The sequence below is a fragment of the Synchiropus splendidus genome, chromosome 1 (assembly GCF_027744825.2).
Source record: "Synchiropus splendidus isolate RoL2022-P1 chromosome 1, RoL_Sspl_1.0, whole genome shotgun sequence".
Lineage (NCBI taxonomy): Eukaryota > Metazoa > Chordata > Actinopteri > Syngnathiformes > Callionymidae > Synchiropus > Synchiropus splendidus.
The window spans coordinates 18,493,839-18,521,061 of record NC_071334.1 but is presented as its reverse complement, the minus strand read 5'-3'; the positions used below and the strand labels follow the sequence as shown (position 1 = coordinate 18,521,061).

Genomic DNA, 27,223 nt, shown 5'->3' with positions numbered 1-27,223 from the left:
CGTTGCCAGGGGACATATTCCCTCCTCAGACCCCCTGCTGCCTCAATTTTCAATAGTGTCTTGCTGTCTTAGAAGAACAATACTTTTTACTGTTTCGATTCCTACCAAAGTCAGCAATCTTGGCATTTTTGCTGGCGTCCAGCAGGACGTTTTCCGGCTTGAGATCTCTGTGGACCACCATGTGTCTGTGGCAGTAGTCCACAGCCGAGATGATCTGCTGGAAAAGCCGACGAGCTTCAGAATCTTCCACCTAAGAGATACAAATAAAATGTGTTTCACTCAAAGTGACCTTTGCATGTGGACAAAAAAGACTTTCTTTATGGAGAATACTGTATGGAAAGATACTGCAACACCGGCTAAACACGCTTCTTGTTCAATAAGCACCTACTAGGACATGTTTATGAGCATACACGTGCCTCATTTGAAAGATATAACTCCAAATCAAGACCACTTGCATGTTCTTACCCGTCCATTTTTGCAGATGTAGTCAAACAGCTCTCCTCCGGACACATATTCCATCACCATGAAGAAGTCTGTAGGAGTGCTTATCACCTGGTACCTAAAACAAAAGTTACACATACCTTTGGAAGCACTAATACTAGTTCATCACACGTCAAACTGCATTTTATTTTTAATGCATAAATAATTGTTACCAAATATTGTGAAATTCGAAACTAAAGTAAAAACAATTTTCAGAAATTATTCTTTGGATTATGAATTATGACATTTTTAAACCTATTAAGGCCTTGTTTTTGGATTCATGCCTTTTAAGACTTCTTCAGGCTCCGCCGGAACCCTGTAATAGCAGCCTTTTGTTTTCTTTGATCCAGTATGTGCTGCAGAGTAAGCAATCATATGCAACATGAAACACAATTAGTGAGAGGAGTGAAGCAAAGCATCAACGCTGCTGAGCTTCGGGTTTATAAAGGTCACTGCATTTGAAACAGGCTCAATCTCATGGCGGCTAGCAGAGCATTTTGAACTTCATAAACATCTACAGCGCCAGAGGCCGCTCGCCGACAGAGACATATTCTTAGAAATATTTCATGACACATTCAAACTTTCAAATACAATTTACGACTATGTAGTTCTGTGAACTGCATCCAGTGAATGTATCACACAAACACACCAGTAATTCTCAGAAAATAAACAAGCAAGTCTGTGTTCTGCCAGCAAGCTCATGCCCCAAGAGTACAAATATCTGACATAGCTTACAGTGTGGTGGTGGTCTAACCCTGACCCACACCTAAAAATAACACAGGGATTGTTGCTCAGAGATGTGCTCTGATAAGGAGAGAGAGAGAGGCCAGAAGGAGAAGCAGCCACAGCGAGGAAACACTGAAGTGCTCTTCCATGTTTGTTTTGGATATGATCAATGGGCTTTGCATCAGCCAAACCTTACAGAGAAGGTCATTCCTCAATAATGTGTTACTACAATGTGTTATTGGCATTTCTTCAGATACAGTTTTAAAAGTTAAATGTTCAAAGGTTCCCCAAGTATCACAAACACTACTTGAGTCAATGTGTGAACGTGTCAATTGCTAGAAAGACACTGTATATACTATCTCTACGTTCATATATTTTAACAATTATTTATCAAGTTGGTGTGAGAAAATGTAAGATGCTTCAAGATTGCTGAAGCCCTGTTTGTGGCCTCCTCAAAGTCAGATGTCTCAGGCAAAACCTCCAAAGGATTGAGACAGAAACGATGCACTCCACATGGAGTTTCTGACAGAAGACAAAGAACCTCAAGCTACTCCCAAGGGAGACATTTGCTTTCCAAAGACCAAAGGTGAAGGTCACTACATAAATCGTTTGACAATACGGAGATTGCCCTTTTGGCATAGTTCCTCAGTCCCACTGGTGTGAACAAATCTAAAAAAAACTCTTTCGCCATGGCTCTGTTCCAAGCTATACAACGTAAGCTTCCAACACATTCCTCCGGACTACTATTGAGTCAAATTTAAAGGTGTTGATCCTCATCACCACATCTAAACACGTGGATGCAAATCCGTGAAATGAGGTTAAATTGAAGCTAAAGGATCACGTACTTGTCAGTTACACACCGCCAACACCCAACCTACAAACTTGACTCTCCACAAGTCGTCATAGAAAGTGCATCCAGAAAAATCACCCATAGATAGAAAAACAGGACGGGACCTAGTCATGCACCGACCTCACTAAATTTAGGATTTTTCTTTAGCCACCTGGGAACCTCGTGGGCATGCTCAAGTGCAGCGCAGCTGCTGTCAACATCAACAATCGGGCCACGACAAACAGCTTTCAGTGAAAACAGTGAGCATTTTAGCTGAGCACAAACTTACAGCTTGATGATGTGCGGGTGCCTGAACAGCTTGAGATTCTGGATCTCCCGTTTGATTTTGCCCACCACATCAAGACTCCGGATCTTCTGTCTGTTCAAGATCTTCACTGCTACTTTATGGCCCGTCAGCTGATGTTCCCCAACTGTGAAAGCGAGAGAGAATTTTTTTTTACAGCAAACAAAGTGACATATCACAAGTGCAAGCCAAGAAGATATGCGATTTACTTTGTTATTGCTCAAACACCGATGAGGGTAGCCACTATTTCAGCTTGTTTCCAAAACAAAGGCATAAGCCAAATGACTTGAAAGAAGCTTGTGTCTCAGAACAAACTTGTTGTGGAACAAACTACAACTGATGATCTACTTACATCATAAAACCACATGTCATAAAGAGAAACAAGCCATGCTGTTTCCAATTCAAACAGTTTAAAATGGAACAAGTAATAATGTATAACTGGGGATGTTATTGCATCAGATCAATCACACTTTAGTGTGACCAGCGTGTGTGAGAATTCGGTGGGTGGGTCCGACTGTTAGTGGTGGCAAAGAAATCTTTTGGGGGGTTTTCTGACCCCCGCCATTCATTCCATGGACCAGAGGCCATCTCAGCTCAACTCCTTAATTCGATGAAAACATAACTTGATGTCCATATCAAAGCCACCGATAATTAGAAAACAAATAAGTCAACTAACATTCTTTCATGTATTTTTTTTTTTAACATTGCATTAATCTTTAATGAGAACACTCTTTGCGGCAGATCAATAGTGAGGTCAACTTTGAACCCGACTGATCTTGAGACTGGGCAGCAGCCATTTAAACAAACAAATAACAGTTGTACTGAAATAGATGATGAAATGATGTACCCCATTCTACAGTCCAAAGATATAAGGAAGACAGCCACTCAATAATCCCAACCCCCACCGTTCCTAGTTAAAAGCACAAAGCTTGTCAGTAAAGTTATATCTTTCGAATACTTTGTGCAGCAGTTCTATCTAGTAGAAGCGGCGCGCCACAGAGATTGTTTACATCCTTCAAAACTCCACTCCCTACGACCTCCAGGATATTCAAGTGCAGGCTAAGGCGCACAAGGTCACCGGAGGAGCAGGGGAAAAAAACCACGTCCCTCTCTTAAGCCCCTCTGTCACACTTGGCTCCTGTCATGGCTGTGAAACGAGGCGGGCTGGTAAACTCGCTAGCACTGCGAGATCCCTACATGCTTGTCGCGTCAGTGCGTATGGAAAACGGGAGAAGCTTTGAGCTTCGGCCAACGTCGTCGAGCGTCGAGATGAAAGCACAATACATGGCAAAATGACGTGAGCCAGGGAGCATGTTTAGCGGTGACCACAGTCCGCCAGGTAGTTGCACCTGCCATCGCTGTTTACAGGGGGCTTCGCTGGAAGAATTTGACTTTCAAGCGGTGCTATTCACAGACACGTTTACGTCGACTATCTCCTCCGCTTATAGCGTCTCCCCTCACACCTACGCCGGATTCCTACTGACCACCGGCGACTTCCACTCTGCCCTGCGAAGGGGGCACTGCTACGATATTGCACTCACACAGTCGTGACACGCGAGCGTGACTTAACTCTTCACTTTGCCGAAGGTTCCCACTCCGAGCGTGTCTCCGAGAATGTAGTGGCCGATCTTCACCCTGCCTTCGTGTTTCTGTTGTTGCCGCTCTGCCATCTTCTCCGTTACCGACGACTGGGCTCGTTCGTCGCGGTGGGTGTGCTGCCTGCGTGCTTTAGGAGAGCACGGAGGGGCGGGGCGCTCCTGTCAGGAGGAGTGATGTATCACTCAGGGGGCTCGTTAAACATCAGAGGAACGGTTTACCGGGACGCCCCGAGCATGAAAACGACGCCTAACGTGATTGGAGTCTGTCAAAGCTGAACCACCCCCATTAAAATTGGATACAATAAAATTCACCTTATTATTGTAATAATGAAGAACATGTTTTAATTGAATTTCCTTACCTCCATCCCGGTACAGTTGAGTCAACAAACGAAACCCTCTCAATTACCATATAATAATATGTATTATTATCATATAATAATCATGATATGACATTGCCACCCAAATGGTTTGGCATTGTCGTCCAAAAGTGTCAGATAATCAAAGCTTCTTTGAGAATGTCCAGACCAGAAAATGGCTTTAATTGTCCTGTCATGTCTTTTATGGCTGTAAATGTCACCTTGAATTCTAGCCTATATATGTGTGCCAGGTGTCACAGGTTTCCAACGGAGAAACTACAAGATAATAAACACGTAAGCATTTGAACCAACTTCCCCGCTTGGTGAAGTCCACTGGAATATAACGAAACACGTATATGATTTAACCATTACGTTCCGTTTTTAAGCGCTAGGTGGCAGCCATGTATCGCTTCAGCAGTCCGACTTTATCGCATGGACGGACACTCACGCAGAACTAAGGGAGGCCCTGAACCTTTTCCATCCATTACGCCAATGACACCGTTAACTACACCTTTGCCACAAACGAATGCGACTCTAGAAACGTATTTGTGACGAAATCGCTGTTTACAAACTTAAAATTGAAAACACAGTTAAAGAGCAGGCACTTTTAAGTGACATCCTTTATGACGGCAAAGGTTAACGGCTTTAAGGCTGTGGTATCGTGTCATTTCGTAAGCAAACGACTTTAATGTATATGGTTACATATTCAGTGTGTCTGGTCGCAACCTGACGCTCGAGCAAACAGCAGGAATAACGCGTGTAAGTCATGAACCTTTTTCCCCACACGGTGTCAGTCCCGTATCGTTAACAAGAACCACTGTAGCAACGACTGCAGTCAGAACGACGAAATTTATTCCCCGCGAACAAGTCATTGACTGCGATCTAGTTGCATTTAAAATTCTACGGCGTGATTAAAGGGAGTGTGTTCTTTCATATGTGATGACGTTTGATTTGAAGTCTCGCGCTTTTGTTTCTGGATAAAGGAAAACAAAAGAGGGACTTATAAACTTTCATTATAATCTTTATTGTTGCATTTTCGTAAGGATTTGTTGTCGAACCAGTTTCACTTTTTCTCAACTGCATAAAATAACGAGTTTATATCATGGGTTGATCAGCAACAAATGCAATCCCTCTTTTGTTAAAATGTGGATATGTAAACACTATCCTGAAGCCTTTTACTAGATTCATCACATTAATATACCCCCATCGGGGGAAAAACGTAACACGTCTGTCATTCCAGATACCGAGCACCTGCAATACTGTCGATCACCACAGGGGGCACCAAGTCACGCCGCTCTTCAGTCTGAAAGTTTTCCACGCGGTGATGGAGGCGATCACCCACCACTAGCGGGGGGAAAGAGGGTTGAGCCTTGAATCTCGCAGGGGTGACTTGAAGAGAGCAGGGGAGGCGGATTGATAAAAAGAAGAGCTGCTGTCGATGCGTACTCACACCAAGTGTTGGGGATCGATCACGGGAGAGCAGGCTTTCCATTCATTCAGCGCGCGCGCGCAGCTTTTCTGTGCAGCTCTCACGCACCGATCGTAATAGTCTCTTTTTGTACTTCTTTTTCTATAGTTTTCTACAGCTGATCTGAACCTTTACCACGCTGCGCTTTTGGGAAGTTTGCTTCCACCAGGCTTGAGTGATCAGCCGGTAGGGATTTGGACCCGGGACCGCATTCTTCAATGCAAAAGTACGTGTATGAGAAAGCAATGGCTCAAGAGACGAGAAACGGAGGAACATCTTCGTTCAATAACAACAAAAATGACGGTGGGAGCGGAAGGAAGAAGCTGCTCATTGTACTTGACATCTTCTGTCTGCTGCTCGGTAAGTTGATCCAACTTTTCTTGAAAGTCAACACCATGTTTATTGGCGTGACAAATGAATGGTCGGCAATAAAAACGCTTATCGTTTTTTAAGCATTCTCTGTTATCTGCAGCGACGAGGCAACTGAATCTCCAACATCCTCTTATCATTCCATCTCAACACACCACCCGAGGCTAGACGCAGAACACTCACCGCCTGCAACATGAGCAGTGATGTATTATTGACAGTCAATATACGTGCAGAATAAGGCCATAAAGAGCACTTGCGCCAGCTCTCTTCATGCAACTGGAGTGGACCATCCAGATGGGAAAGTTGTGATCCCATTATGTATTGATCATTCCAGACCTCACAGTTCAATAGAGCTGGTGCCCTCCTGACAACATTCCTGGGGGGCATAAATGTTTTGAAGTGTTGTGACCTGCCCTTTAAACAGACCTCTAAATAGCTCCCACACAACCTTGCTCATCTGACCCTAAAGATCCAGAGGTGCCAGTCATGAAGCGGTGATTACCGTATTGATGTGAGAATGGGTGAGTGCTACTGTGTGGTATGGTTCTGACTTGATATTCAGGTGGTGCTCCTTCTGTGGATGGTCAGCTGGTTTGTTGTTGGCAGTGCCACTATAGCTTTTCCTTCACCCCTGCCTCCATTCTGCTTGAGAAGGGGGGTTATGGGAGTTTGGCTTCACCCTCTCCTGCCAGTCCCTGGCCAGCTGCCGCCGATCACTCCACTTCAAATCGCTTCTTTCTCGATGTCTAACGCTTTTTCTGCAGCCCTCGCTTCTCCATCTCTGTCCAAGGGAATGCGTGGAGTAATTGCTTAAGCATGTGTTGTAGCACGGGAATGCCTCTCCAATCCATCAGTGGCCAGCCAGGCATTAGAGGAGCAGGTGGGAGTGACATCAGCTCTGGAAAAACTGAAGCATCAATAGTAGTAATGAAGTATCCAACATCGCCACACAGGAGCAGAATTTATTGCCCGTGATGTTACAAATAGCATGGATTAAAGCTCACTTTTGAAAAGGAAACCGGCCAAACGTACTTCATGGTTTTTCCAGTGGGGATACACAGCTTTGCATTTAAAGAACCCTCACTCTTTCATCTCTACTTGTAAATGTAGATGTACTTTGAATACATGTGGAGTGAATTTCCTGCTCTTAACTTCACATGGTTCAAGCTCCCCGACAGTTTGACGTGTTAAAAGTACATGCACAAGCACATAAGCATGCAAAGACACACACAAGTGGTCCCCCACACTCCTCTTTTGTTATGTTAAACACAATCTGGCCTCTCTGTGATGATTGGATGTCCCACTTTAGTGGTTTGGGGCGTCGCACAAGGGGACTGAGGGGGTTAAAAGAGGGATAGAGAAAGAGAAAGGGGGGGGGGGGTTATCACGGGTCCTGAATGAGGAATGCGGGTGTGTAGATGACTGATCTTGAATGGCCTTTGTTCAGTGTGTGTGTGTGTGTATGGAAAGGGACAGCCAACCAATATAACTTGATATAGCCTAAATATCATCATTTCTAAACATCATTTCATTTGCATCTGCCAGCTGGTGCCATGTATTCACGCGCAATCAATCGTCTGGACAGACACAGCCTGAGGGAAGCTTGTAAACATCTGAGGGCACTAATCATCACACATATGGCGACATGGGTGTGCAATTTTTTAAATCAAATCCTTATAAAGTGGTGGAACACTAGAGCAGGAAATTACCATAAAGTCGTCATGCTTGGTGATCAAGGGTTATTACTGTATGTCTCTGAATGAGAAGAAAGTCTTTATAATTTGAGTTTTTACTCAGCAATACTTCGCAGTCTTCACAAAGATGAGGACAAAAAAGAGCTCACCTCTTTATGCTTTTTTGGTTTGCCAGGTTTGCCATGATGTTCTTTTGCCAAAAAAATAAATCCAAAACACATTTTGAGGGGCTTTTCTCAGAGATGTGCAGCGTTTTAAAGAAACTGTACGTCTATAAGTATCCATGCTTAAACCCTGATTATGTTGTAGACAATGGAAAGGGGATTATGTGTGGCGTTTTTGCTTGGCTGCATACATTCAACTGAGAGTAGCCCAGGCCAGAGAAAGGTCAGTTACTGTATAGAACACCGGTTGTCAAAGGTTAGCTTCCCCTGGTTGTGTTAGCGACAAATGTGCATTGATATATACTCTGTTTTATTTAGGCTATTTCAGTTTTAATATGACTTTCGCAGGTTTGTATCATGGACTAACCAATACACGACAGTCCGTCTGTTGTCTGTGACATTTATATAAGATTAAGAATTGTCTGACGTAAACAAGATAAGAGTCAAGTCAGGTCATTGCTGTCCAAGTAAACCAGCTATAAAACACAGATTTGTATTTCAACACAACGTTGTGGTTTTTCACTAATCCAAAGTTTGGAGATTCTAGTCGTAGCGAGCCGTGTGTACTCAGAAATTCCCATCCTAAGTGACCCAGAAGCATTAACCCAGTATGGCCTCAGATGGTATATAACATTACAGCCGTCCGTCACACGGCCCCTCATTAAAGCTGCACAGGTTTAACCTCTACCTCTCCAGCCTGCCAGCCACATCAATCCTTCAGCCGCTTTCCAGAATTTCTCAAATTCTTCATCTGCAGTGGCCGGGCCGCTCTTGATTTGACATCTGGGGTAATTTTGCGAGTGAGTGAACCAGGGGGCATGTTATTGATGTGTGTGCGTATAGTATAGCTCAGGAAAGGGTGGGAAACGGAAAGGTAGTGTATGTCGGAGTGGGTGTGGTGGAGAAATGAAATCCTGTCCTCACATCCCATTTCCACCCCCTGCGCCACTGCACACACTTGATCCAGGTTGACCTTTTGCTTCTTTGGCAGCAGAACTTTTCAGAGATAAAAACGTACAACGGCCATTCAACATACTTTTACATCAAACTGTGCTTCTTAAGCAACGTCTAATGTAGCCATGGTGCTTTCATGTTACACGCAGAATGTTTTGGAAACTGTGACATAATGGAGCGTGGTCGCTGGATGTTTAGATCCAACTACACCACAAACTGTTCTGATTATCCACACTTCCATGTTTGGTGCTTACATGCCAGGCTATACTGTCAAAACAGTGGCGTGTGTTGATATTTATCATTGAAATACTGCATCCGAGGGCTGTTCTCTGTGGCCAACGGGAGCAGCCTGTGGTCAGCTGTGGTGTGTGTGTTCTGGCTGGTGCGTGAGGCTAGATTTGGGTCATTTAAAAGGCAAAGAGCATCCTCTGGCTAAGTAGTGTGTGCGATGGATGCACTCGATAAAGATCAGCAGTTGTTCATGTTCAAGTTTGTGTCACGCAAAGATTCACTTTAGCGATCCTTTGGGTTATAGTTATGTCTCATCACTATTGCCAATAGCAATGTCTCCTAGCCTGGGACTTACAAGTGCCCCAGAAGAAAAGACAAAACAAAATAAAGCTGCAAGCTACCATTGTACCAGCAAAACTCCACCATTGTACTGCAAAACTTCTAGCTATTAACTCTATTGCTGCGGGAGCTGAGGCAGACTAACACACAGTTGAATTTCTCTCCCATATTTCATGCACTTTAAAACTCCAATAATAACCATACTGTGCTAATGATTTGGCTTTTTTTTCAGCTGCCATGTGAACATGCTCGTTGTCGTTTTGTGGCTCACCCTTGCTGCTGTGGCAGCGCAGGGACAAACCCATAAGTTTGTGTGTCTGGCGTAAAAGCCGCTATTAGAGGTGTTTGGGTGAAGCGTACATCCCACGGGCCTTACGAAGGAGACGGGGTGCCCAGAGCTATCATTAGAAGGATCCATGGTTTTGAGTGTGACGGCACATGTGCGCAGCATCTGTGGCCTGATCCCTGCATGCTTCTCTCCCATGTGGTTCCTGTTGCCACGCTCAAAGCCACGTTATCTTTTGTGACACCATACGTCTCTTTCTGTTTGCTTCATTACTGACTTTTTTATCTCAAAGTAAAATAGCACAAGAAAGCTCTCAGTGAGGTCACTGCCTCCCACAATAGCTTATTAAAGTCTTCACTGTCTCCCATCCCTGATTATATCCTTCACAGGTAAACACCGCAACTGCTTATTTAGATCAAGCTGCAAGAGTGGGTTGGGCCTGACCATGAACCTTTGTTAGTGTTGATTCTCGTGTGTCTCTGTGTGTGTTATAAACAAAGATTTGACTTAATTGTGTGTGTGGGCACGGAGTCTTGTAGTCTCCCTCTCAACTCAGGGTTCCCGTCCTGCAATTTAATCGATTGAAAGCACATCTTTCATGTTTTTCCAACACTGAAAGTAGGCATCATTTTCATCAGTCATTGCTCATGCTAGCGTCGCGATGAATATTAGTGCAGCAGTGTGTTTCATGACGGTATTAAGGATGCACAAAGCTGTGTCGCTGAGCTAGGTCTGGGTCGTGTCATTAATCATGAGCAAAATGTGTTCAAAATTCAGTATATATCTATGAATATATCATGTGATAAGAAGTGCCGTTCCAGAGATTTGTGATAACTGCGCTTGATGCACATGTGTATCATTGCTTGAATAAGACTTTTATAAATGTGTGTTTGAAGACCAAATAGTTCATTTTTAATGTGTCTTTTTTGGATATATTTTGACTTTGACTCATTGTGAAGTCAGGAGAGAGTTGTCCTTGACAAGCGTTGATCATGGAGGAGAGTAGAAACTGCAGATGATCATGTACAGCAGCACCTCACCAGAGCTCCACCAGTCCACACAGGGCCTCTTCCCTGCTGCTACACTGGCCTCTCTGTCTGTCACTTTCTCTCACTACATTACTATTCTCTGTTTGCATGTGTGCACAACATGCTGTGTGCATTCAGACATAAGGGTGGGGGGGGTTAGGAGTCGGTGAGTTTTCACCAAGAACAATACCTCTTTTGATGCATCTTTGTTTCGTTAATGAGGACCGAAAGGCCAGTGTCTGACAGAAGGAGGATGAAATAGAGGGAGGGGGCAAAGTGAATGAGGGGCCTTCTGACTGGGTATACTTTATTATCTGTCAGGGCTTTATTACTGTCTTCACTATATTGTGTTGCTGCCTCATGGGCTGCAGCTCTTATCTGAGCTGCGGCCAGTGCTGTGCGCTAATCAGCTCTTTATTGGTGCGAGTCTTATCTGAGCTCAGGCCATTGAGATCTGTCCTGTTTACATACAGAGAAGAGGCGGGGCTGGAGGGTCTCGCTACATTAACCTAAACACTGCGCAGAGAATCTGCACTTGTGTTCCAGTTTAACACCTATTGTCTGCAGATAAACCTGATCCACAGTGTGCTAAGAGGTGAGCCGGATGTGAGGGACAGAGGCGAGGAAGGAGTGAAGAGAAGGAATGCTGTGAAGGATGTTAGGCAGAATGATCCATACAGAGGTGTCCTGTTTCAAAGAGTGGACGGCTCGTCTCTCTGCATCAGGGCTTTTGTCGGGGAGTAATAATGCCATTATGGCCCAAAAAGAGGAACGCCCCACCGGCCTGCCAGCCATCCAACCGTCCCGTCAAATAGTCTGCTCTGGCCCCTGGGCATGCTCAAATTTCCCTTCATTTGGAACAGCTGAGCACCCGTCCTCCGATTACTTTGGGAATGCCTTCGTGAGTTGTAACTGATCTTTTTAAACACATTATAAATATCCCCTTTCAACCATCTGCTGCCTAATATAGACCAAAGTTGATTTCCGACAAAGCAGAGTTGAATGGACGTGTCCAGTAACTAACAGGGCCTCGAATACAGTGGGGTTCCCTCGCAGGTGCCTGCTGGTGAAACTGCTCAAGAGCGTTGCCACCGTGTGTAAAAAAGCCATTTATTCCTGTGAATAAAATATCTCTGAGTAAGCACATGCTTCAGCCAGCGGCCCCTCGGTCACACAGAGAGAGGGGAAAGGACAGGGATTCTCTCTGTGCCGCTCTGCTGACATCAGCCACTTGTGTGTGTGTGTGTGTGTGTGTGTGCATTGTAAACTTTGAACATGCGTTGTTCACATCAGCAACTCATGGACAAGATAATTACACCTGCACAGACATATCAAGCCTAACACAAATTGCAGTTATTGGTGTGTGACAGCACTTGTGTGTATCTGTCTTGGACACAATTTCCGATAAAAAAAAAATCAGCACCAGTTAGTAGACAATTGGATATTTAATGAATTGTTTGTCTTTTTAAAAATAATACTGTTGTCTTGAGGTACTTTTTTATTGATATTATTATTGATTTTCTCCATGAGACTACAGTAATCCGCTCTTGAAACCGCAGCCTCTGGCGCACACACAGATACAACCGCTAATGTAATATTGACATTTACATTTGCTTTGAAAATGTCCCAGTATAATCCCAGAAATATGGCACAGCCCTCACCTTTGACCTTTGGCCCTGTAGCTACCTTCCACAGACAGTCATGGACCTCACCTCTTTTACCAACTGGCCACACACAGTCCACATTGAAAACTTGACTGATCTCAAGATACAGTAAAGTGTGTGGGCTCCCTGTTTGAGCCCTGGGATCTACAGGTATATGATCTATAAGTTCCTGAACATCCCATCACTAAAGTGACGTATGACAATAATACGCGTTGCTGGTAATCGCAGATCTGCTGACATGTTTACACAAAGGATTACTGTCTAAAACCTGATGCTATTTGTGTACATGAATTTGAAATAAAGCATGTTCCATTGCTAAGTATTGTCCAGTAAATGTTGTTAGAAAAATAAAACATAAACCTAGTCCAATCTTTGAATTTTGTGTTTTCCCTTAGGAAAACTTGATGAAATTAGTTCTCTCAAGGACTCAAATGTGCCTTCCTCTAATCTCAAAATAATTCAGGGAACCATTGGGCAACCCATTCATCATTTATATATTTCAATATGAGATAGTAGGAAATGACAAGCAACATGTATTGGTGCACACTTGGTTGTGGTTGTGTAAGAAAGTAATGTTATTATTTAAAAGGATATCTAGATGTTGAAAAGCTGTTTGTGGACATTCCCACATTATGTTGAAAACATGGCAAAAATATTGATGGTTTACGTACTTGTTGGAAGCTCATTCATTTACAATAGAATTGTGGTTATAGCAACCTCATCTGGAAGCTTTATATGGCCAGTGGCTTAGATATTAGATAAATCAGACATTATGTCTCCACATGATCCTGGATTTCTCCCAACATCCTGTAGGTGACCATCGTGGACGCTGGCTTCCTACTCATCCGATCTGGAAAGGAGACTTGGTCTGCAATTATTGTCTTTGTCCAAGTCAGAGTGAGTGCATGACAAAAAAAACCAACGTATAGAACAAGAATATTAACAGAATGATGTCAGCCTAATTTAACTTGAGCTGTGCACCCTCTCGCCCAAAGAAGGGTCACATGCTCTGTTTGAGAGACAGGAGGAGGAAATCCTCCATTAGAACAGACCACAATGCCTCTTCCTTGGCCTCACCCGCCTCCCATTCACCTCTCACACACTGGCTGCTGACACCAGCTCGCTCACCATTATAGTGATATCTTTCCAATTCTGCTCCTAAGAGACATGAAAGCACATGGTGAATGGTGGGACATGTGAATGGAGCGGACCAGACACTTGAAAGCACAGTGAGCGGGACATTGGGGAACTCAGTCTGTAGACCTACAGGTATTTGTCCGCTGGGAAACAAGAGCCATGTCAATGGAATTAACCTCTTGAGCGACTTAGAGCCTTAGCTGCAATGAGAATAGCGATCCTGTCCTTGTTCTAGCAGGTACAATCGCTCCATACATGGAAAGGCAAAAATAGCACCCAACCTGCTCTTATTTAGTATCCAAGAAAACTATTGTAGAGGTTAAGAGATGAATCACAAGTACAAAAAACTTGAAATTTGTGTCTGTGTCTAAGGCAACATCAGGCATGTGTGCCTCCGCTAATCTGACGGTGTGACCAAATTTAACCTCAAAGCCAATCAAAGAGATGCCGCCGGGATAATCTGCCACACATCCACACACACACTTGGGACATCACATAGCAAGGTAAACTCAGCACTGCATAGAGGCTTACACACTGTTGTTTGTAGCGAGAACGCCAGTGGATTTATCCACTTAGAACCCAAACTGTTTCAGTCCCTGCCATGACCCCGTCACATAAACACGCTTCAGCCATCCTGAGAAATTCCTTTCTCAATGACCTGCCTCGAGTAATTTTAGCTGCTTTGCTGTGGTTTCCCCCACTGAATGATGCTGACAGGATCTGATAAGGCAAATCAAAGTGTTCCTAAACATGTCAGACTGCCAACCACTTTATTTGCTTTTCCTTCTCTTCCTCTTTGTATGAGCTTTTGACACGATAAAGTTGTATGACCCACACATCGTGCCAGTATCGGATGTGTTGTAGTTCTGTCTGTTATAAGGCAGTGATGGTGTGCGCAGTAAACATGTTGTTTGTCAATAATAAATGTGGTCAGTTATGTACTTGCTGCTGTAGGGCTTATATTCTTTCCACTGAAGTTGGCACATGAGGGTATGATGAGCTTTATGCTAGAGTTTCTCTGGCGATGGTATGAGGTGAGTGCCCACATAGCAGGCCTCTTTCAGAGAGTGCAAAATAGTTTGGCAGGCCTCAAGGCTGGGCATCTCAGAAGAGCATGGCAACACTGAATCAGTGAGGATTCCATCCAACTCATCAAGAGGGGGTGTATCATCACTTCTGCTGTTTTTTAATTGGTCTGGGCATTTCAGGGCAGTTTGCTGCGAAGCATTGGTGTGTTTGTGTTTCCCATGTCTGTTAAGCCTCTGACCTCCTTTCACTCTGCTTCATTTGCATGTGAATCCCACCGTAAGCAAGAGAATGCAGGCAACAGAATAGGAAGGAAGCTTTAGAACGCACTGATTTTCAAAATAAAGCTTCAAATGAAAGTCTTCCAAAAGAGGGGTGAACTTCTTCCAAGTTCATGAGGGTATCACGTAAATATGTGGCATCATCAGAAACCTAACTGCCTGACCCTTACTTGCCCTGTAATACCTTGTGAACAAGTTCACCTAAATCTAACCCTGTCTGCTCTGTAGATGGTGTTGTTCTTTGACACCACCAAAGCCTGGGCTAGTGCTGTGTGGGCTCTGGCACAGGGCACTGTTTGTGCAGGTGCCTGCCTTTGTGACCAGTCCACCTTCATAAGTTGGGAAGTCTTTAGACAAGAGGACATGAAATTTTACCAAAAAAATACTCCTATGTGAGTCGATCACCCATGTGGCAGTTAAATGCTCTGTGGTTTACAAGTTCACGTGGGTGTTTTGGATTCTCCGCCAGTAACACAATCTCCTTCTCCCATCATGGGTGTGATGACGGCTGTGGTTCCCGGCTTCATTAGGAATGCTCATAAGTAGATGTCTGACTTCAGATGTCCTTCTGATGTCAGTCCACCACAGTAACAGAATATAGGAATATTTTCCCTGCAACGTCGCGTCGAATGTATATATTGGTGTGTCTTTGTGTGCGTATTCGGCTCCCGCCTACATGTCTTGAACCCTGTCTATTTATGAGCTGCTATGGTAATGCATACACACGCCAAACACATTCCTGGGAAAAAGTAATGTTCCAGAGTTGGGTGGGCTCGATTTTGTTTTTCCTAAGTATTCACACATTTTCAAATCCCCAAAGGAAAAACCTCAAACATTGCTTCTAAATTTGCCATGACTGCTCATGTTTCTTTGATTTGGAGATATCAGTGTGTGCACACAAGAATAGGAAGTGATGTAAATCTAGTATGTTCTGTCGGCCTCTGCTTAGTATGACACCTTTTTCGTCTGTATTCCATCAATCCTTGCACTATAGAGTGACACTGTCTTTTGTCTGTGAAAACTGACCCCCAGCCCTCTGACTGTCGGGGTGTATTTGCTCTGTTGTGGGGGTGTCTCCTGACACTAAGGGATAAGCCGGTGCCCTCTTATAATGTCAACTCAAGCGGCATTGAGGAGGTTTGCTGAGTAAACAACACATTAGGATGAGCCTTTGTCTCTTTGTTTATTGGAATGTATTTAATTTCACAACAGGTTACAGGAACATGTCCACCATGCAATGCGTCAATCATTTGAGGAAGTTTGCTAAGTGTGGGTTATCACATTTAATTATTTTTGTGTGTAGTGATGCTGCCAACTGCCATTCTGCACTTCAGCTTTGTTCCTCCATACAAGAGAGGTTTTTACTGCAGCGACACAAGCCTGAAATTCCCCTACAAGAAAAGCACCGTCTCCTCCGCAGTGCTCACCTCTGTTGGACTGATCCTCCCAGTGGTCGTCGTAAGTCTGCAAGCCACAAGGAGACCTCTGCACTTGGGACCATTGTAGGCAGGAATGGCAGGACGGTTACTGCTTTTTAGGGGCAAATCAGATTGCAACATGAGGAAAAACTTGGAATTGTAGCCGCACCAACCCAACCGTTTCTGCCATGTCCTGTGATCCCGTGACAGAGTTGGCTCTTTGTGGTTTCTCTTGTTTGTATTGTGTTACTGACCTGGTGCTTCTCTTCTTTTTTTCTGTCTCTCTGTTATTCTATCTCTATCTTTTCTAGCTAGCCTGCCTTTCCTGATCATTGAAACTAGCACCATAAAGCCATACCGACGCGGGTTTTACTGTTCGGACGAGTCCATTCGCTACCCACTAAAAGTTGGAGAGACCGTTAACGACGCAATGCTTTGTGGTGTTGGCATTCTTATTGCCATCATCTGCGTAAGTGGAACTCTGCACGCCCACCCCCCAGCCTTTCTCTTTTCTTTGATATTTTTCCTTTTTCACGCTCAACTCCAGTCATGTCCTTCTAACATAGTCTCATGCGGAGATCCTCCCATTTTCTTTAAATGCACTCTGAAACACTCCCATCCTCACTCTGTCCTCTAGTGTCCCAATCTTACGCCTTTGGTCTGTTTTAACTCATTCCTTCTAAATGAGTCACTAGTAAGAAACATCAGGCGGCAATAATGTGTGTGATGACACACGCATGCCGTACGACAACAGGGTTTTAAATCTCGGGCCATTCACATGACTCAAATCCCTTGCTCCCTGACTTAAGTTGCCCTTTCACATTGCCTGGGATGACATGGTCAGCGCTCCTTCCCATGCTCTCAAGTGTGTCGTTGATAGCCCAGCCAGATAAAGCAACCTTCAGTCAAGGAGCAGTGGAAATATCCCGCAGTGACATGTGTCAATTAGTGCCACGTGGGACGAGCTGCACTGACCCAAGCTCCCTCCTCAGTTCCCACACCTCCATTTACAGACACACTGTACTTGCTCAGCTCTTCTCTTTATTAGAACCAGGAGGCTGTTTGATACTTAGTCCCCTTAACGTGCTCCTGTGTGGGCAAAGCTGGCGTGTCTTGCACAGCTGTGGCCCATTAGTGGCGTCTAGTGCCATAACGGCACCGCTCCTTTAAAACACACACATGCTGGATGTACCCACAGTTATACTGGCACTCGAATGTGGTCCAATGTACATGATTTACTTATCACCACGTCAGTACAAATGGTTTTCAGGTGGCTAAAAACAGACCGTTGACACAAACCCTGATGATGTGAAGAGAAACAGTAATAGAGATGAGTGAAAATATTCACATGAGTCCAGGCTCCCTGGCCTGTGCGCCACCCGCGCTTCCATCAGCAAGATCCATCAACAATAACACACCAATTCTCTGCCATGTTTATTTGCAAAGACTACCCGCCAGCTGGTGGCCACCCAACATGTCAGAAAGTTTGTTTACCGGGCCTAACAATGGACACGTGCATGTACAAGTCCTTAGAATCAGAGCGTCTGAGAAACAGCGAGTTTATATACTGGAGAACATTTACAGTCTCAGAGTCGCTCCCATTCACTGCGCTGGCTCTGATGGGCAGGTAAATATTTTCCCGAGTGACTTAGTGAGGCGAGAGGCTGGAAACTGAGGCCTTGTGTGGAAAAAGGAAGGAAAAGGGAGTGCGGTTAGCAGTGGAGGGCCGCCGGTCTGTCAGTGTGATACCCCGTGTGGGACAGATATGATTGACATGTCTCTGCCTTGAAGGCTGGCGAGGCTCAAGTCCCTTACTCTCACTGAGGCCTGCTTAAAGCCACCTGCTTGAAATGACATTTAATCCAGTTTAGTCTGCCCTGTACAGACCATTACCTAATAAATCCCTCTTAGATGAAACACAGACCATTTCCATAATCTGGCGTAATGAGTCATCCCCCTCCATTTATGAATATCCTATTCATCACATCCAAAACTGCCTGAGGGAAAGGCAGGCCATGCTCATGCTCTGTTTGTCTCCATCTCATGTTTGACCTCCTATCTCTTCTTTTCACTCACCTATGTCCCTCTTCTGTCTCGAGCGTGACCCTTGGTGTAGCTGCATGATAGACTTTCCTTCATGTAATTGTACCTTGCTAACTCCACGGAACTGAGAAATGCCTGTTTGACTGCAGATTGTGATTGGGGAATGCTACAGGATTTGTCAGCTAAAAGAAGGTACCAACTCCTTCGTGGGGAATCCCTATGTGGCAGCCCTCTACAAGCAGGTCAGCACCCACATTCTCCTCACTCACCACATTAACCACCGACACTGACAAAGCTGCTCTCCCTGTTTTACAGATCGGCGTTTTCATTTTTGGCTGTGCCATCAGTCAGTCATTCACTGACATCGCCAAGGTGTCTGTGGGACGTTTGAGGCCACACTTCTTAGATGTGTGCAACCCAGATTTCACCCTCATCGACTGCACTTCTGACCAGTACATCACCGACTACACCTGCAGAGGCAAAGAGAGCGATGTAACTGAGGCCAGGTGTGTGCCACATACAGTTAGACTTTGGTTTTGAAGCAAATGATCAAAAAGGGTTAGAATGCTGACTGTTGTTTTTCTTCTCTCCACAGGAAATCCTTCTTCTCAGGACATGCCTCTTTTTCAATGTTTACAATGCTCTACCTGGCTGTAAGTAACCCACACGCTTGCCAATAAACCATAGCAGAAAAGGAAAGCATTAAACGGAATAAATTTAAATTGCAGTTCAGAGGTGTAAATGACATTTCATTTGAGTCAAAGCTGTGATGAGTGTTTTTAGTATGAACTCAAACCAGTCTAGAGAGCGCAGGCCTTTACCACAAACCCTTTGGTCACTCACAGCAAAAAGAAAATCCATAATACTACATTGATCAAAGAATGACAAATATAAAAATGCTGTTTTCATTTGCATTTAAAGAAGTTGATGGGTCACATCATGGATGCACTTATTAACTGCTGGCAATCTCTGAAAAACAACATATGCTTCTGCTTGGAACAATGATAGCTTTTGTCCAGGTTCACAAAATCCAATTGTTTTGACCCCTTGTGTGTGACCAGAGTGTGAGGACTGCACACTCTGGCTTTGTATTGGCAGCTGCTGGACAGATTGAACTACTTCACTCTAGTGTTAGAGCTCAGGCGGCATCTTATTTTGACGGCGATCCATATTCACCGATTCTATAAATGGGATTAAGTGAACTCAAGACTGATGCAGTCTTGACAACGCACACCACAAAAAACAAGATCTTTGGCTGACTAAGGATGGAGGTATATGAAACCAAAACTGTCAAAATCACTTTTTTCTTCATTTTTTTTTTATTTTTCTTATGAAAATAAATATAAACAAGCAGTATTATTTTATTTTTTGTCTCAATTCAACTTCAAAATAAGAACTATGTGTTTTTACTTCTCACTCCATAGTCTTTAGGCATGGTTTATGGCCCATCACTTCTTTCCATTCAGAGGCTGTTGTTCTCACCAACGTGTGACTTCCCCATAGTGGCTGTCACCTCAGTGTTATCAGCGCATTGTCATGTTGTGGTTCTACACGAACGTGTCTGCAAGCTCTTGCGTTGGCTTGTGTGGTTGACACAGATAACTGGCACGCTTTTGCCAGCAAACCACTGAGAAGTGTGAAGATAAATACGCAAGCTGTCTAATCTCTGAGACTGCACGTGCCGTCGGTCTTTTATCCGACAAAAATGTTGGTGCTGAGTATTTCCTTTCAATTAAACCCAGTAACATATGCCGTGTTTGTGGTTGAGACTACGGCCATCATCCATTCTGAGTGACAGAAGAGGAAGGGCACCGTTAAACAGTAAACAGCAGTTGTGTTGCATAGCTTGTAAAACTACATGTAGCTCTGCCTGGCTGTCGTTCGGATAAACTACATCTGATGCTAAAAAAGCAGGCTATGGCTTTTGCATTTAATATGAAATATTAATAGAATATTTAATGGTTTGTGTAGTTTGGAGCTTGACTTGAAGTAGTTACTTGATAGTTACTTGAACCACTTGAAGAGTGGTTGGTAGATGACGCAGTTATGAGACAGCATGCCTTCTGGTCACCCAGGGAACACCAAGGCAAACGGAGCAGACCTTAGACTGCATAGGATGGGAGGTATCACTTCCCCTGTTTCCGTTAGAACAATGATCATAGAGGAAGCCCACGGCGCTGTGAGTGCAGGACTTCAGGGATCCGCAGAAGTCGAGGGTTGCTGGGAGGCTGCCGTGGATGTTGTTAACCCCAGTGATTAGAAGACAGACGGCAGACGTTTAGCCTTGACTGAGGTCGACCCTCCCAGTCTGGCTGAGTGTGAGAGGCAGGAAGTAAAGGTTGGAGAGTGGTGTAGAAACACAGGATGTCTCGGGCTGACCTCATCATTACATGTCATTGTGAGTGCATGATGGTAAAAATGTATATGAACGGCTCCAGTGACTCAAGTGACCTTGTTCCTGTTTTGGTTCCCTCCAGTCTTTATCATGAGCCAGCAAGTCTTATCGGCCTGCAGGAGCGAAGGGTGCATCCGTTAGTCTCTTATTTACTATGATGCCGGGTCAAAGCCAGCGCTGTGTTTTTGAGTGTTACGCTGGCTGTTTGTGGTCATTCTGTTTTCACAGCTGTGATGTAAGAGCATGAACCAGTCATGTTCAAGTCTCAGCTGGCTGAGTGTTCCTCCTCAGCTTTGGTCAGCCAACCACTTGAATTGTGTCTGAAGCTCTCACACAAATATTCGTGCCCCATCATTACACTGCCGCGTTGGTTTAGATGGGATCGCTTGAAGGCGTGTTTGGCCAGCAGATGCTCGAGTTGAGTATTACATATGCAGATTGCTATTATATTAATAAAAACAATATTACTGTGTCATACTGGAGTATATATATATATATATATATATATATATATATATATATATATATATATATATATATATATATATATATATATATATATATATATATATACACACCATGATGTATTCTTTCTGTCTTCATATACCTAATGCTTGTGCTTTGTTTGGTTACAGTTCTACCTGCAGTCCAGGTTCACCTGGCGTGGTGCTCGTCTCCTGCGCCCACTTCTGCAGTTCACCCTGTTGATGCTGGCATTCTACACGGGTCTGTCACGCATCTCTGACCACAAGCACCATCCCACTGACGTCCTGGCTGGGTTCGTCCAGGGAGCCCTGGTGGCCTACTGCATTGTAAGTGGCTGGAAAATCTCAGTGTTCAATCATTAGACATCCTGTTACATGAAGTGCAAAGTATTAAATACAGATCCTTTCATTATCATCGTATAGATATTAAAAAATAAATAATATAATATGAATATATGGTGTGGAATATCCTCAATGGAAATCGGACAAAACAAAGTCAAACAAATCCTATGAAAATGTGACCTAATTTAGATAAATTGGTGTTATTTGGCAAAAATGAAATGCTGGAAATTGTTCTTCTTAATAGACACCAAAGAGGCAAAATGTTCTTTTAACATAGATTCAGAGTTGGTGATGTGCATTGTGTATCAAACATATTACTGTGAGGAAAGGGCTGGACTATGCTATCGCTCTGAAACTACTAAGAGAACTCATGTATACTTATATATCTTTGTTTAAGTATGAGAATGAGAGGAATGTACATTTATTTGGGTGCTAGTAGATATGACCCTGAGGTCACGCTGAGCAGTTCTGATAAGGACGTGTCAGCGTTGCTCTCATCCTTCACCTTTGCTCCACTTTAGAGCGAGAGCATAGATTGATGCTGGCAGCGCTGTGCAGAGTCTGATTCTAATAACTAACACATTGCTTGGAGCCAGGACCCGTCAGTCTTTGTTACTTCAGTGAAATATCAGAACATCAGTCGCCAGGCGACTTTCGTAGTCGTCATATCATGAGCCTCGTGGTGCCCAGAAATAGTGATTCTGGAGTGGAGGTTGGATGACTTTTAAGAAAGTGAGCGGATAAGCCTTTGAAACGGGACTGAAGCTGTTAATTATTTGGGGATTTTTTTTTTTCTCTTAGCTCTTGTTCCGTCAGCTCAGCAGGCCCCTGACGCTCACACACAGGAACTTTACCTCCCTGCACAGTCCAAATTATTAACATGGAGGGGATTAAGGTTCATAAAATGAGGCAAGACGTGAGCAGTGGCGCCGGAGCCGACTGTGGGGCAGCTCCACAGACGCACGCACACAGACACGTCGCTGGGATCGCATGAAAAGAAGAGAGTAACAATAGAATTTAATTCCGTGTCACGGTTTCTGGTCCAGCTGGACAAAGCTCCTGGACAACTTCACATTTACGCTCAACTTATGATCTGGACTCAAATCAAGGTTGAGTGAGATGAGGGGTGGGAGAGGGGGATCAGGGAAGGCTTCTCTCTACAACTCAGATCATTTTGGTTTCATTTCATTCAGCCGTTCCAAAACATTCTCTCATACAGAGAAGCAGGAGCATGCAGTGTTTACATCCAAGTGCACTCACACACAGACACATATTGACGTGCTGACACACACACTCTGAGGCAAACCCCTGCTGATCAAGGCAATGGGGTTGGTTTTACAATCCTTGACACCCCTCCGTATTTGCCAAGATTTTGGAGGGAGACATCTGTGAGCACTTACACTCGGCTCCTCAGCCGACAGGACCTGACAGGAGATGAGTGGAGGCAGAACTGAGTGGAATAAACCCTCGCAGAACCTTTTAAATCTCAAAACTACAACTCTTTCAAATCTGAAGTTCACTAATGTGCAGCTTTCTCCATTAGTTTTTGGCTATTAGTTTGAAAACATGAGCTGCCTGTTTGAAGCCATGTAGGGAAACGTTTTCAGAACATTCTAGGGTTTATATTTCCAAGCGGAATTCATGAACTAAAGACACTAGTGACATTGTTAATGTGTTTGTCATCCAGTCTCTTCAAAAGTGTGGAGTCCTTGCTCACAATTGAAGGGTTGTATAAGTATCCATTGAGTTATAGTCAACTTTGGGCAACCATCAGACAAGCCCAAAGTTAGGCCCTGGGGGCCAAATGTGGCCCATGAGCCCATTTATTATGGCCGCAAGCCTCTTTAAAAAAACATTAGTGATTGTGTCGCCTATTCAGAAGATTTAGAATTAAAAACCAAACAAAAATGAAATCAATTTTCAACACAATCAACACTACCTCTGTTCTTGGAAACAAAATCTCAAAGTAAGTGACACTGCAAAACTGCCATTTATTTATTTAGTTGATCTTAAAAATCTGCTATGCGGATTAAAGTTAAAAACAATAGTTCATTTTCACATCAAATCTCTTTCTTTGAAAGCAGTTGGGACCCCTTTGAGTGAGGATTTAACGGACCTCAGAAACTCACCCATGTTTATAATTTATAGGCAAAAAAATAACATGATCTCACTCAATAGTTAATTCGCAATCTAGCAAACATTTGTACTCCAACTTCGCACACAAGCGTGGTCGGCCCTCAGGTCCGCCACCAACAGTAATTTAACAGTTCCACCGCCTCGTAAAAATTGCAACTTGCTTTTCAATGTGCCTGAGATAATCTTAGTCAGCCTTTTCACTATATTTGTATCTCACCACAGAAGTGTCGACATATTTAACTGTCAAAGGCAACACAACACAACATTTCCTTGGATAACAACCTACAACAGGAAGTTTCTGTCTGACCAACATGGCACTTCCTGTCAGACAAACTGACCTAGTTTTTCAACACGTGTTGCAAAAAGAGGTGGAAAAGACCAAATCCAACAGGAAACAGCTGCCATGAGACAGTGTTGGTTTGTTTTTTAAGGTTCATTGTCACAGATGAGAGCAGGGTCAGGGTCACCGTGGAAAGAGGGAGAGGAGGGGTGACTGATGTTATCTCAGCCTCACTGAAATAGATTTGACATGAGCAGTGGAGGAGCAGTGTCAATGAACCTGAGTAGATTCTCTTGACTTCCTAATTAAGGTTGGAGGAGTTCAAACAACATTCACATCAGGAGAGTCAGTGTGAGTGATAACAGAAGGGAGTGAAGATGGGTTTGATATTGACAATTTTTGACAACTTTTTCAGTTTGACTTGATTCACTTGCCTCCCCTAAGAAACAACATCATACAGTATATATTCATTGTAGTTTTAAAAGTGGCATTGTAAGACTTGAAAGACAGAGGTGAACGGTCTTCACAGCGCGGCAAGTCCCTGTGAATTATACTAACCCACTTCCTGTGCTTCACTCTTCTCACATACACAGTCAACTGTTCTGTTATCTTAAAAACGGACTGTACAAAGCTGGCGTTTAAGTGTCTCTCCTCTAGCGGTGTTATCTGCATGATGTCATCTGCTCATCAAAGGTCACCATTAAAACTGTCGAAAATGTCAAGTTGGGTCACCAGTTTTGGACTCAACAGGAGTCTTTGTTAGATAACCAAGGGACAATGTTTGGAGTGACTCCACTTCCTGTATGAGAACATTCTCTAAATTGTCACTTTCCTCTCTGTATCTTGAATAGCCGTCTCCCTTGTCCACAATGTATGAGCTTGTCTGCATCTGACGTGACTTGTTACCAAGTGATGCCAGGCCAGTATGAAGTATAAGAGTGAACCACTCAGCTTCCCGTCAACCCGTTGGCTGGTTTCCTGTCAGACATATGATGTCACTTGGACCTTGGGAAGTCAACTTTCCCTCATTTCTCAGCTACTGCTTCAATGCTGGGGTACTTGATAAAGGAGGAAACTCCATGTGGGTGGGGGAGACCAAGCACTTCATAGGAAAGACTTGACAAATTTGATGAGCCCTTTGGTCACTTCCTTCACTTCAGACAGTTTCACTGTGACAGGGAGGGAAGGAGTCCACATGATGTAACCTTCACTTTTGTCCCACTTCACTGTAGATGTCATAATATTACAGTCATGATAGCCTCTTCACGATGTGCCGATTGACTCAGAGAAGACACCTTGTGTGACTGGCTCTGATGAATTTTTGCCTGAACTCAAGTTACACAGGATAAGAAAAATGAGTGTGTTGTTTAAAGCGTAAAATCAAACACTTCTGCAGTATCAATATTCGTCCCTTTAACCTCTTTGCCATTTTCTCTACAGGTGTTCTACGTGTCCGACCTTTTCAGGTCCAGAGGGAAACCAACTACCCTTCCACCGTCGCCTATCAAGAAGGAACAGAACACCTCCGCAGACCTCATCGACCGCAAGAACCGCCACAACATGGTGTGAGACAGAAACCTCCACTCTGTGAGCGAGCGGCCCGCCACGGAGCTCCTCGCACCCCATCGGACAGTAGAATGTAGCGAAGAGAGACTCTAGCTGCTACTCATGACGGCATCCTCCTCTATTTTGCCACTTTTTAGATAAGGGTGTCAGATTTGAGATTTGCACAGCCAAGTCCACTCTCACTATCCACACTCACCATTTACTGTTAACTACTAATGAGCCCTTTATGAGCACAATGAATTTGAAGAATTCAAAATTGATGATCCGACAGGCAGAGCTGAAGGAGGTTTGATGAAGTGAAAACACTTTTGAAGGAAAGAAACAGAAAAGGATTTAAATCAGATTAGCCCCCCACTATTGGGAAGACGTACTTCTTCTGGTGCTTCCTCCTCTAAACTCTCTGTGGCCTTGTTACACTGAAGGACAACATCTTCCTCAGCTACAGGAAGAATATCTCTGCGAAAGTAGTAGAAATAGAGTAGAAAGATATAACTTAAGCACTGTTTGTAAAACCATTGTCCATGATCACCACTTGCCGCCTGATGCGTCTCACTACAGGAAGGATTGCAGATGCTGGTATCGATGTACACAACTGTGCAGAGACTAGCGCCGCATTTCCCAAAGTGGGCACTCAGTGTGGCCTAAACTCGGGATGTTGCATTCATCTGGGATTAGATGTAGGAAAGGGGTTTTGGTGTCTGGAGAAGGCAGATCTGCCCGGCAGCTTGTGTCAAAGGGATGGCCGTGCCATGCTGGTGACCACAAGTACGGGGCCGTGGATCAGTCTCTCTTTGGGGAGGGACAGTTTTACAGCTAAGCTGGCACATCGTTTGTGGGATGACCTGGGCCTTTCCTGCTGGCTGGGATTGGTTCTCACCCATCCAATCACTCATTGGCAATGTTTGTCTCTCAATGTGTGTGTGTTTCCTCTCGGTGTGTCCGAGTGTGTGAGTATGTATTTGTGAATATGTGTGTGCAAAGTCCTGCACTTTGTCAAATGATCCTCTTTATAACATGTGAAACCTACCCTTTATATGTGTGTGTGTGTTGTGTGTCCAGGCCACTGTGTCATTTTGAAGTTTATAAAAACTGTGGATCTAATATTTTATTTTGTGTGAAGACGCATCTTTAACCTTGTATGATTATAGCCTGTCCAGTGTAACCTCTAACAATTGTACAGTACCACGTACACACTCCAACTCAGACAACGACGAAGAACCGCCATGTTGCACATCTCTCACCGTATAGTCCGTCCTATCATTTCCCAGCTCGGTTTTCACTTTTATAAATATACACACGACAACGTATAGGTCATTAAGATGTTGTTAACATATTTAGATATATCCACTATGTTTTCAGACCTGTGTTCTTTATTTACAAAGTGCTGCTTTAAAAGCATCACCCAGCCGGGTTTTGGAATTCGGTTACACTACTATTGTAGATCGTAAGAGTTAAGAGGTCAGTGCCATTCACAAAATCACACCCACAATTGTATTGAAGTTTATTATAGTATTTTTGTATTGTCTTGTTTCTTTTGTACAAAAGAGATAGTAGTGATGCTGTTTACTGCTTAATGTACTCTAATACTGTGCTTTTGAATAAAAAAAAGCCTGTTATAAATGCA

The 27,223-nt window shown here is 43.8% G+C and overlaps 2 protein-coding genes across 8 annotated transcripts in view; one reads left to right on the top strand and one right to left on the bottom strand.

The window, feature by feature from the left end:
- prkaa2 (protein kinase, AMP-activated, alpha 2 catalytic subunit) overlaps positions 1-4,878 on the bottom strand; it is a 12,336-nt gene extending 7,458 nt beyond the window's left edge. Inside the window, exons 1-5 of one of the 4 annotated variants that reach the window (XM_053854332.1) lie at positions 4,742-4,878; positions 3,910-4,096; positions 2,325-2,466; positions 466-559; positions 106-250 (exon numbers count right to left, since the gene is read on the bottom strand). In XM_053854332.1, coding sequence (XP_053710307.1) covers positions 106-250; positions 466-559; positions 2,325-2,466; positions 3,910-4,009 — 481 coding nt within the window. In that variant the 5' untranslated portion in view covers positions 4,010-4,096; positions 4,742-4,878. Of the gene's footprint in view, positions 1-105; positions 251-465; positions 560-2,324; positions 2,467-2,548; positions 3,849-3,909; positions 4,097-4,296 lie in introns of those variants that run through there. The other 3 variants (XM_053854331.1, XM_053854335.1, XM_053854334.1) reach the window with 3 other exon arrangements.
- plpp3 (phospholipid phosphatase 3) lies at positions 4,540-27,223 on the top strand. Of its 4 annotated transcripts, none has more exons than XM_053854337.1 (8): positions 4,540-4,587; positions 5,870-6,121; positions 16,664-16,821; positions 18,545-18,637; positions 18,711-18,901; positions 18,991-19,048; positions 21,426-21,602; positions 25,474-27,223. In XM_053854337.1, the coding sequence occupies exons 2-8, from the start codon at positions 5,980-5,982 to the stop codon at positions 25,600-25,602; spliced, it is 948 nt and encodes a 315-aa protein (XP_053710312.1). In that variant the 5' UTR covers positions 4,540-4,587; positions 5,870-5,979; the 3' UTR covers positions 25,603-27,223. The 4 variants fall into 4 exon arrangements, with proteins under 4 accessions (XP_053710312.1, XP_053710311.1, XP_053710313.1 ...); XM_053854336.1 differs by lacking the exon at positions 4,540-4,587 and adding an exon at positions 4,875-5,052; XM_053854338.1 differs by lacking the exons at positions 4,540-4,587; positions 16,664-16,821 and adding an exon at positions 16,238-16,392 and having other exon boundaries at positions 5,068-6,121.